The sequence below is a fragment of the Manis pentadactyla genome, chromosome 19 (assembly GCF_030020395.1).
Source record: "Manis pentadactyla isolate mManPen7 chromosome 19, mManPen7.hap1, whole genome shotgun sequence".
Lineage (NCBI taxonomy): Eukaryota > Metazoa > Chordata > Mammalia > Pholidota > Manidae > Manis > Manis pentadactyla.
The window spans coordinates 10,735,843-10,747,160 of NC_080037.1; the positions used below are offsets into that span (position 1 = coordinate 10,735,843).

Below are 11,318 nucleotides of genomic sequence, written 5' to 3' on the forward strand. Positions count from 1 at the left end.
TAAAGCCATTTCCGCAGTACTGGAATCATTTTGGTCTGGACTCAGCCCCAGCAGTCAACATGATCATCATCTATACTTCTGTGTCCCTTGCACACATATGCATCATCTAATACTCATTAACAACCTCCAAGACTGGCAGTGATAACTTTAGGCCACGTGTTTTAGGCCATTTCCATTGTAAGCAGTTTACATGTATTCATTTATTTACTTAATCTTCACAGCAGCCCTTTTAGGTGAGAAAACTGAAGCAACAGAGAGGTTAAGTAACTTGCCCAAGATCATACACTAGTTAATCCCCATATAGCTCTCTGTAGTTATTACCCCCATTTTCTAGAAGCAAAAACTGAAGCTCAGGAAGTTTAAGTAACTTGCCAGAGATCACCTAAGTAACTAGTGTTGGAGCCAGAGCTCCAAAATCTTTATGTTCATCTGCAAATAGAAAAGTGTCAGAAATAGCCAAAGTGTGACCCACTAAGGAATATAAATCCACTCCTGCCAACAATTGAAAGACCTAACAAAATTTTGCCCCAGACAAGGGTTAAATGTCTCATTTAGGCTTTGAGTTCAGTTAGAATGCAATTGCTCAGAAGCATCAAGACAGTTGACTGCAAGAGCTAGGTCTCTACTGTGAAGGTTTGGGGTTCACCCATTGTTACATAATAGTCTCTCCATCTCTGTTACCTACTACAGCTGTTCTAGATAATAATAGTACAAAACTAAATTTCCTATCAATATTTGGCCTGTTTCATGATATTCTGCAAAGAGGTTCCACTACTCTGTTACCATTTGCACAGGCACAAGAACCATTAGGCTCTAATGAATTAATAGTATTGTTCCAGGACCCTTCCCAGTTACCAGGATTACACACTATAAAAGCAATACATGGGGTAGGAATCGGGGGACGGCAGGTTGAATCATGGGAAATGAAAGCTCTGTATCATTATAAAATTTCTGAAGCTTTAGAAAACATGAGCCCCTCAAGAGTACTCTGCGGACCTTACTTTGAGAATCACTGGTGACAAAGTCAAATTGTTGTCTTCATATCTACTGTTTTGTGACTTCAAACATAAAACTTCTTTTGCAGTAGATATTTGCAATTAAAGAAGACTCACAAACTTGAGTACTCAGACTCCTAAGGCTGTATCTAAAATTCCCAGAAGCTTTCAGAATCCAGTTTGAGAAACATCACTGTAGAAAACACCTGAAATGCAAACTGAGGTCTAATATTGAGAGGGCAGCCAAACACAGAAGGGAAATTAAAGCCAGAAAGAGATGAATAACATGAATTGGCCAGATACGGGGAATAGTAAGTCATAGGATATGGCAAAAGTACAAGACATGAATCCAGCCAACCCTGCTCCCAAGTATTTCCAAAGCTTTGGATCCGAGATTATTTCCCCAAGCCCCCTCCTATCACCAGCCCACTGTCCTCAACCAAGTTCTCAAAGATGAAGGATAACTTCCAGATTTCTTTCCTGTTCCACCTCATAAGCTCTCAGCTTCCCCTAACTTTCCTGTTGCCTGGTTATAATTACAACTTTCTAGTCTTCTAACCTTGTGATTTTCCTCTAGGCAGTCATCTTTACTGATTTCCAACCCTATCCTCAAAGCTCAAGAGCATCTTAGCTATTCTCATTTCAAGAGACTGAAAGGAAACTAACTCCCAACAAAGTAATAAATGTCACATTACTATGCTGTCTGAAATGACATCACTGAAGAATGGAGGTAGTAAATAGAAAAAAAATGTGTCACACCTTACAGCTTTGTAATCCCTCCCATCATCGCCTCCTGTGAATCTAATGAGCACAGTTCCAAGGGGCATCTTAAGTCTTCCGTACTCTCCCATGTTCACTCAGGCTTCTACCATACCAGTCTCACAAAACAAAGCAATCAAGTCTCTGAATAGAGGGCACGTTGGAGATTCAGGCACCAATAAGGGGCCACTTCTCCATTCCTCATGAACGATGAGAACCGAACCTGGCCTAGGAAGGAAGCATCTGTCTTGGGCTTCCCCTAAGAAAGCCTCCCTCCCTACCCCCCACCACAGCCCTTGTACTGAAACCAATAGTGACACACACATTCAACTCCCACACTTTATTGGGACAAAGAAGGAGGCAGACCCAACAGCACAGGCCCACCCACCAGGGGTGTCCAGACTTCAGCACCTAGTGCAGCATGAATACATAATAAATACAGGCAACACAGGGTCGGGGAGTGGGAGAAGGTTCCACACAGGAAGGATACCAGAGGCCCTTCTTGTCTTGGGAACTGAGGCATATACTGTACTGGCACAGTCCACTTACAGATGAAGAAGGTGGCGGGGGGGCTAGATAGCCATTTTTCAGTTAGGAAGGGAGATGTTCCCTTATGCAAACAGGAAAGAGATTGCATGGAGGGGAATTCCTTTTCATATATTTGGAAGAGCAGATTTCAACTTGCAGATGGGTATGGGAGGGAAAAAGGAAAATTTATTTAACATATTAGAAATGGATGTGGGAGGAAAGTGTCACTTTGCAGACAGAGAAAATGCTTCTGGGATGATCAGTCTACATGGGTTAGTGTTCGCAGGCCATTCTATTCCCAGGTGACGTTAGGGAGAGACTGACGCAGGAAGGAACAAGTCCTAGGCCTAGAGAACAAGAGAGGTATACCCCACAGGCACGAGCCCCTCCACGCCACCCCGCCCACAGCGCAGCCAGTCCTCATCCACGGTAGCGATGACACGCAGCACTTCCCCATGCCGGAAGCTCAGCTGGTCAGGGGCCGCAGCAGCGTGGTCACAGAGAGCCCGGACTGCCCTGTGGGGGACCAGAGGGAGATGCTGCGATGAAGTGAGGTGGGGGCGCCTGGCTGTCCCCGGGCTTCCCCTTCCCACTGTGCAGAATATCTCTTGATTCAGCTCAGTGAATGCTGACGCAGCTCTGGAAGAGATGTCGGAAAAGACCATCAATCAGCATGTTGGCTCAGCCCCTCCCGAGCTCTACACCCACTCCTCAGTTCTTGGACAAGATTTGCACTTCTCTGGTGCTTCCAATTCAACATTTGCAAACTGAAGGACTCATCTTAACCCTCCCAACCAGTCCCTCCTCTGTGTCCCCTACAGTGGTAAAAAGCACCACCCTCCACCCTGTTGCTCTTGGCCAAACCCACAGTTGTCTCCCTCACATCCAGTCAGTCACCAAAACTTGCTTGGTGTTTCTATATCCCCTTATTTCCTCTGTCTTACCCTTCAACTCCACTGCCACCAGCCTAGTTTAGGCCTCTATCCTCTCTGGACCTCCTCATTTAATCTGACTGGTCTCCCAGAATCTCTCTTGGCTTCCCTCCCCCGCTGCACTACTACACACAGCAGTCAGAGATCCTTCTAAAACACAAGCTTATCATTCTCAGGCTTAAGACCCTTTAGTGGCTCCCACTGCCTCAGAGGAAAGTCCAGGTTCCTTAACTGGCCTAATGAAACCCCCAGCCTCCCCACCAGAGCCACCAGCACCGTCCGCTTCAGCCACAACCAATCATACCCACAGTTCCTCACTTACCACATGGGCCTCTCCGCCTTTGCATTCTGTTCCTTCTGCCAGGTTGCACACCCCACACTATCATTGCGCCTTCCCCAAGGCCCAAATCTGTCCATATGGCCCCAAGGACTCAGTCTTCCTTTGCTAGAGTCTTTGCTATACGGAGCTGTAACTGCTCATTTCTTCACTGGCATCTCCCCAACCACAAGCTCCTGATGGCAGTGACTCTGATATGTTAGCTTCTGTCTCACTTGCATCCCTGGCACTCCCTTCCCTTCCCTAGCATCATGCTTGGCACATAATAAGTACTTGAAAAACATTGCTGAACAAATGAAAAACCAAGAAAGCCTAACTCAGTGGACTGAGAGAGCCCAAAGGAAGCCAGACCCCAAAGTAAAAGCTGCCCCTGGTGTCAAATTAGAAGGCCCCACCCAAAGGGAAGCACGGTCCCTCAGTGAGACACATGGGCAAATGCGTGCATACATACAGTAATAAAAGTTACCACTAACAATGCTTCTATAAAATTATGTTTGGTCCTCACAATAACCATAACAAACGTATAAATTACCTTTTCACAAAGCAAGCAACTAAGGCTCAGATTAATTAGTGTCACACCAATAATGAACAGCAAAGATGCAATGCAACGAAGCACTGTCTGGCTTTCCAAGCCCAGGCCCTTTACCTCCCACCCCTTCCGAGGACAGAAATGCGCGCACACACACCAGTGCACTCTCCCCATCCTCCTAACCTGTGGGTCTGTGCTGGGCTGGGTGCTGAGGCCTCAAGCTCCTCAGGAGGCGAGGGAGTCTCGGGAGCTGTCCCCCGCTTCACTAGCGCCAACACACTCATGGTCGGGGGCAGCCAGCTGGATGGCCTCCTGGAGGAAAGGACACACGGTCACAGAGGTCACTCTGCCACCAGAAAAAGAACCCAGGAACCCAGGACTTTGGAGGAAAAGGCTAAGGGGCCTGATGTGGCTCAAAAGAGGTCAAGAGTTGGTCACTGCTGAGGGCAGAGTGGCAAGTACAGCACACAAGTACCTTTAGGGCGACTAGGCAGGTGACAGCCAAGCCCTACACCACCAAAAGTCACAAAGGGACTTAGAGGACCAGCAGGCAGACCCCGAGGGTCACCAGAGCACCTACAGCCATTACAGGGCCACCCAGCACAGGGGTCAGCCCATTTTTTCATTTTTCTTAAAGGGTCAGATAGTAAATACTTTTGGCTTTAAGGGCCAAGAGGCAAAATGGACTTCTGTAGGTACTTACATAACAATTAAAACTTAATTAACCACTTAAGAATGTAACCATTTTTAGCTCATGGCTATAGAAACAGACTGCCAACCTCTCTCCTGAAGGATCACTACAGTTTCAAATTGTGGTGACTCAGGGCTCAGAGAGGGGGGTCAGAGGTCACAGAGAGGGCCAGATACCCCTTACCTGGACTTGGGGGCTCCACTCTCAGTTTCTGTGAGGCCCCCAGGCACTCCAAACAGCCTCCCCAGCCACAAGCCTCTGCCTGGCGCGGCTTCTGTGGGCAGGGATCTCTCCTGTGCGCCCTCGGCTGCCATGCCCTGATGCCTGGATCGGAAGCCCTCGGTGCCCCCGGAGGCATAGACCCGGGAGGCCTGGGTCAGCTGCTCCCACCAGCTGCCTGGCGCGGGAAGGCTTGAGGGGGCTGATGCACCAGGAGCAGTCTCCCCAGAAGCCCCCCGAAGGCTCTGGGCTAGCCGGCCCCCCCAGTGCAGCACAGCTTGCACAGTCTGCTGCAGGGCTGGGGGCGAGCCTGCGGGGGCAGGAGCCTGCGGCGGGCCCAGGGGCAGGTGGTGGGCCTCAAAGAGCAGGTCCAGGTGGAAGGTGAGCACCGACAACGGCTGTAGCAGGAGCAGCAGCTCCGTGGACAGGGAGGGACAGCCTCCCCGGGCCAGGGAGAAGAATCCAGTGGGCAAGTACAGGAGGGACAGCAGGCCTGGCAAAGAGCAGACTGAAGTCAGCCCCTGTCCTGGGCCTCGTCCCCAAGGCCTCCCTGTATCAGCCCACCAGTCAGCAAACATCCTCCCCAGCCTCATTCTATGCCAAGCACTAGGGCAGAGAGAGCGGGGGCCACGGTGGGGTACAGGGTGACATATCACTGCCTATGTGGGACCATGGCCTAGAGAGGGAGACACCCATCAGAACAAGAGATGACAAATATCTAACAGAAAGGAGGGTCACGGGGAAGTGCGGGTGGGGGTGGGGCCTCAGGGAAGAAGGACCCAAAGGATGAACAAAAGATAATGAGGGGGCGGGAAGAGCAGGGAGGCCTGTTCTAGGTTGAGGGACAGCAAAAGTGGGGCCTGGGGCAGGAAGGATGGGCTGCAGGACCAGAGGAAGCCCCAGACCCCGGCAGGGGAAGAAGGCTGAGGCCAGATAACCAAGCCTTTGGGTGTTAGGGTGAGGATTTGGGTCTTTCCTCCTACTGGCAATGGGGCTCCCGAAAGGAGCTTTAGGTAGAAGAGTAATAAGATGGAGCTCGGGATTAAGTTCACTCTGGTGTCAGTGGGAAGAGATCCCTTTCCCCACCTCCTCACAGCCTAGCAACCCCATCCTCTCCCACTTGAGACTCTCACCTGCATCTTCCTGCAGACTGGAAAACCACTGCTCCAACTGCTTAGTGCTGCGGAGGAAGGCGGGGACACAAGTTCAGGGAGAAGGAGGACTCCAGGGCCTCTGGGTGGGGGTGGGAGATGAGGCTGGAAGAGGGGACAGGAGGCACCACTCTGTGTCCCACCCATAACAAGCCTGTAGTCCCCAGGCCTTGGGAGAGGTGCCAGGAAGAAGGCCACTCACTTGAGGAGGCCCAGGATGAAGGCGTGGAAGCGGCTGCGGCTGCTGCTCAGGGGAGCCAGGCGGCTGACCTGGCTGTACAGGGTGCCAAGGGATCGAGTGCTGGAGCCTGAGGACATGGGTGCCGTCAGCCAGGCCCCAGCCCTGCCGGGTCGCAGCGCGGCGGTCCCACACTCTCGGCCTTCACCTGGCTTCACGGATGCCTCCACCACGCTCCAGGGGCTGCTCCTGCGCTGCCCAGTGATGAGGTCCTTCCGGAAAGGCTTCAGCCCGTCGGCCACCAGGGCGTGGAGAGCTGGGCAGAGGGTGGTCAGCACCAGGTGCCCCACATCTGGGCTCAGTCGGCTATCACCCAGCTGGTTCTGGAGGCAGCGCAAGGGGCACAGGTCCAGATATACCCCAACCCCCTCCCGGCCTCCAAGTCCTCAGCGCTACATTCACCTCCTCGGACCCAAACCCCGCCCGGACACCTTCACCTTCTGAACCAAGTTCCGCGCGGCCCCAAAGTGCGAGATGATTTTATCCACTGAGGCGCTGACGGCTATCAGGAGACCTGGGAGGCGGCAGGAAGGAAGAAGCATCAAGACCCCTTCTCCCTCCCTGGGCAACCCTAGGAGACTGGGAGAGACCAGTTTACGCCATTTGACCCTAAGAAGGGAGGGCCTAAGTAAGGGGCCGTTGATTCAGAAGCCAGGGGTCAGGAGTCAGCGTGTCCTACCTTTTTTCTGCTCCTGCAGCTGGCCAGTCCCACTCTGGGCTTCTGCCATCCACAGCCGCTGGGCCCCGGGGACACCGGCGAACGACCAGGAACTACGGACTGGGGTTAGGAAGAAGAAAGCGGTGACACTTACCAAGGGTTACCCCGAGGACTCCGGGCTTCCGCACAGGTCATCTCCTGCGGGTCTGCAGCGTCCCTACCCCTGAAGTCTTGGGAAAGGGGCGCAGGGCTGCGTGGAGCCCGGGGCGGCTCGACCTGGGCCCCGGGAGTGACATCCCAGCACTCACCTTCCCTCTGCCCCCTTCCCCGTCTCCGGTTCCCTCCCTCAGGACCCAGCTCTGGGCTCCCACCTCCTCGGTCCCGGAAGTCCCGGGGCGGGAAGCGAGGCTCACCTCCCGCCCTCCCGGCAGGGGCCTGCAGGGCGGGAGATCACCGGGCGAGAGACGGGAGGGGCAGCCGTGAGCCCGCCCCGGTCCCGCGTCCCGCCCGCGGAGCCCCGAGAGCACGTGGGGAGCCTGGACCAATGGAAACACACACAGACGGGAACGGGGGGAAGAAACGGAGGGGAAAGAGACCCCAAAACTGGGAGGCTGGAAGGCGCCCGGAAAGGGAAACCCCGGTCCCGCGCCAGCATCCACGCGGAGGGACTGCGGACCGCGTGGGGCTGGCCTCGTGGGGAAAGCGTGACCAGAACCTCCTTCGCCGGTGAGCTCTGGGCGCTTCACCTCCACCCTCCCCGAGCAAGGTGGGGTCAGGTTCGAACTGCACCGGCCAGGGAATTCCACAGGATGTGACCCGAGGTCCTAAAAATGGACTTGCTGGGATCCCCCTTAAACTGAGTTTAGAGCCAGATGAGCCTGCGCCCACGACTCCGGGGCCCCGAGGGAGAGGGGCAGCGCCGCGCAACGGGGAGAGCAGGAACCGTCCCCCACCTCGGCCAGCCGAACCAGAGTCCCCAGCACCAAAGACCCTGCCGGGAACCCGCCCGGGATGAAGGGCAGGGAAAACAGCCCGGAGAAAACTAAAGCGGAGGTCCAGGGGAGGATGGGTGGGGCTTTGGGTGGGCGGGGCGGCCTCGCCGGGGGCGTGGCCCGTGGGGCTTGCCCGGTCCGTCTTACGTAGCCTGGGCGGAGGCGGTGGGCTCCTGGTCCAGCGAGGGGCCTTCGGCGGAAGAGGTGGCGGTGGCAGCAGGGGGGCGGGTACCTGGCGGGGTGGGGGAGCCGCGGCAGGGAAGGTGCTACTTCTGGGAAACAGCGGGGACAGCAGCAGTGCCAGCTCAGGGCTGGCCAGGCAGGGCAGGGCCCCCCGAGCCGGAGGCGAATAGGCTCCAACCGGGGACAAGCGAACAGGCAGCAGCTGCTCCTCTGGGGGACTCGGCGCCCCCAGCAGCCGCAGCCCGGCGCCGGGCCAGCCGGCCAGAGGCCTCGCTAGGAGCAGAGACCCAGCTGCACCCGCGCCCCCTCCCTCCAACAGGGGGCGCCCGTCGGCCGAGAACCGGAAAACCAGGGGCCGAGGGAGCAGGAGTGGGGGACTGGCTGCAGGCGGGATTGGCGGGGGCAGGTGCGGAGGGAAAGGAGGGCAGCGGGATGGGCAGCCAGGCAAGGAGGGGCGGGAGAAAGAGGGGGCAAAGAGTTAGTCCCGTAACCCAGTGGCCCACCCAGTTTCCCTTTCCCTGAGCGCTCCCTAGTAGAGGACGGGGAGGACAGGTGACACAGAATGGAGGGGCGACAGGGGGCGGGGTCGGACGCCTGGGAGGCGTGGGCAGGCCGAAGCCCAGCCCTCCTCCCGCTGCCTCCTGCGGCCTCTTACCCTCAAGACTGGCCTGCGTGCCGGGCTCTTCCGGCTCCTTCGTGGCCGTGGCCTCCTCGCCAGCCGCGGGGCTACCCGCCCTGCCCTCCTCGGGCTGCCCCTCCGCTATGGGCTGCAGCCCAGAACGGTTCTTCTTCCTCCGGGGAGGGACGGGTGGGGGTGGAGGCCGGGGTGGAACCAAGGCCCAGCCAGCGGGGGGTTCTCGGGGAGGGACTGGCGGGGGCGGGGCCCGGATTCGGGCCCGGAGGTCCTTGAAGGTGGTGACTTCCCGGGCGGGCGCCGGAGAGCCGCCCAGCGACCCGGTCGGTGGCAGCTCGGTGTCGGGAGAGAAAACTATGAGCCAGTCACTGCGGTCTTTCTTGGCCTGCTGCACGAGGGGCAGCCCCGGGCCCCGCTTGCGCTTCTGAGCCAGCTCGTGGAAGGACGTGATTGTCCGGTGGGGCACCGGCTCCTCGCTGACGTCACTTCTCCATCCCCCATCAGTTTTCCCTGCATCTGTTTTCGAGCCAGAATCACTTATTCCTGTGTTGGTTTTCCAACCGGAGTCGAATTTTGCAGGTTCAGATTCCCAGCTAGAGTTAGGATTCCCATTGGTTTTCAAACCAGAGTTATTGTTCTCAGTGATTTTCCAGGCAGCTTCAGTTTTCTCTGTGTCAATTTTCCAAATGGGGTTAATTTTCCAACTGGGTTCGTTTTTCCCAGCGTCGGTTTTCTCCTCATCCGCCTCTGGGAGCTCGGAGGTAGGGAGGCTCTGCTCCCCACCCTCCTCCTCTTCCTCTAGCCCTGGGGAAGGGAGGTCCTGGCAGGTGGTCAGGGCGTTGCAGTTGGAGTCCAGGCCCGGGCCGGGTGTGGAGGAATCTCCAGAACAGGAATCGGGAGAGCAACAGAAGCTGTCCGGGGAGCAGGTGCCAGGGCCTGCGGAAGCGAGTGGGGAGCCCTGCTCCAGGGGGATGATGCTGGGCTGAGGGTGGACATCCTCGTTGCCAGGGAGGTCCCGAGAGTAGACTGAGATGGGGGACTCATCGGGGCTAAGGTCTGAGCAGGAGCTGAGGGAGGAGGAGCAGCCTGGATCCGAGGGAGAGGCAGCCCCCTCTTCCTCCTGTGCTGGGTCCTGTCGGTTTTCTAGGCCTGACCCGTGCTCCTGGCAGCATCGGCAGGGCACGGCGGGGCTGTTGGAATTGGCGTCCACTAAGGTCCCGCTGCAGGGACGCCTGCTGTCTTTGCCCCCGGTGTCCCCTGGGGGAGGAGACGTGCTCAAAGGCCCCTCTCGTAGCTCAGGACGGCGGGACAAATGCAGGCCCAGAGAAACATGCTGGAGGTGGATGTGGTTGAGGTTGCAGAGTAAAGCCCTCTGAGGGGACAGCATGGTGTTGGCAGCGACGGGATGGCCTCCAGAGGATCAGGAGGATCGGCCCTCTCACATACGCCTACCTGGCAACCGCAGATGCAGACCTAGAAGACGGGGATGGTGAAACCCAGCCAGTGAGGGCGCGGGCTGCTGGAAGGACACCGAGGTGACAGACGGCTGGAGCTTGCCTGGAAAGGCGCCGGCTGCTTTGGACAATATTTAAATGAGATTCAAATGACCAGTGACTGGCCTTTAGTTTCCACTGCAGTGTTTGCAGGTGCAGTCGAATGTAGCCCCCCGGGAATAGGGCGGGGAGGGTCAGAGAATGCGGCTGCGCTCTGAATCCCCTTGGAGATGCGGGGGCTTGAAAAAGGATGGGGCTCAGAATGGACCCCCGGGTCCTCTCTGCTGCAATCTGGCCCTGCCCCGCAGCCTACCCTCTCTTCCAGGAGAAAGAGCCAAAGGAGGCCCCGCCCAGATGCTCGGAAATCGAGTGAGGGAGGCGCGTCTGGCTGGTTAAAGCAAGAAAGGGAGGGCGTGGGGGAGAGGACAGAGCAGCCGTCAGTATGTCAACTCCAGAGGCCGGCCCGCACAGACCCCATCGGGCTCCAGCAGACATCCGCGGTGCGCCTTCACCCGGCTCAGAACACTGACGCGTCAGTCCATTCTCTGCACTTGTCTCTATGATCCAGCCACCACCCCACCCCTTCTCTATTCATTTGCACCGCTCCCCTCTCCTGCCCCGTCCCGCAGGCCCCACCTGTCTATGCACGCCTACAGGCTGAGCTCTCCTCACCGGAGTCCTGCAAGCGCTCCCGGCGTCGGGCTCCTCCGCGGCTCCCGCGGTCCAGCCCGGCCCGCAGACTGGAGGGGAGGGGCGCCAGGACAACCGCCGGCGCTGCGCAGCCGCGCCCCTTCGCGCATGGGCGTGGCGTGGCTGAAACCCAGCCTCCAGCGCTTGACGTCTTGCCTGTGTCAACCACCTAGGTCCAGCTCGCAGCTTTTTTATTTGTCCTAAGCTTTCAGTCCTAAGGGGTCCCGGCTTCGGTGCAGCCACCCCACCCTTCCCATTCTGGACAGAGCTGCGCCCCTGGCTGGCACAA

At 56.9% G+C, this 11,318-nt stretch overlaps 1 protein-coding gene across 10 annotated transcripts; it reads right to left on the minus strand.

The window, feature by feature from the left end:
- Nucleotides 1-2,079: 2,079 nt before the first annotated feature.
- RUSC1 (RUN and SH3 domain containing 1) lies at nt 2,080-11,064 on the minus strand. 10 transcript variants are annotated; one of them, XM_036922417.2, is made up of 10 exons: nt 10,976-11,064; nt 8,868-10,319; nt 8,177-8,593; nt 7,059-7,157; nt 6,817-6,893; nt 6,344-6,702; nt 6,124-6,170; nt 4,955-5,483; nt 4,264-4,392; nt 2,080-2,921 (listed from the first exon to the last, which is right to left on the minus strand). In XM_036922417.2, exons 2-10 carry the CDS (start codon nt 10,231-10,233, stop codon nt 2,630-2,632), a joined length of 3,315 nt encoding a protein of 1,104 aa, XP_036778312.2. In that variant the 5' UTR covers nt 10,234-10,319; nt 10,976-11,064; the 3' UTR covers nt 2,080-2,629. The 10 variants fall into 10 exon arrangements, with proteins under 10 accessions (XP_036778312.2, XP_057351011.1, XP_057351009.1 ...); XM_057495028.1 differs by lacking the exon at nt 10,976-11,064 and having other exon boundaries at nt 2,080-2,798; nt 6,344-6,449; nt 6,528-6,702; nt 8,868-10,512; XM_057495026.1 differs by lacking the exon at nt 10,976-11,064 and having other exon boundaries at nt 6,344-6,449; nt 6,528-6,702; nt 8,868-10,407.
- Between the last annotated feature and the right edge of the window lie 254 nt (nt 11,065-11,318).

Coding starts and splice junctions, on each gene's coding strand:
- RUSC1 (XM_036922417.2), bottom strand. CDS start 10,233: ATGCTGTCCCCTCAGAGGGCTTTACTCTGCAACCTCAACCACATCCAC. Junction 8,594..8,867: donor CACGCAGGCCAGTCTTGAGG/GTAAGAGGCCGC, acceptor TCCCGCCTGCAG/CCAGTCCCCCACTCCTGCTC. Junction 6,703..6,816: donor CGCGGAACTTGGTTCAGAAG/GTGAAGGTGTCC, acceptor CGCTGCCTCCAG/AACCAGCTGGGTGATAGCCG.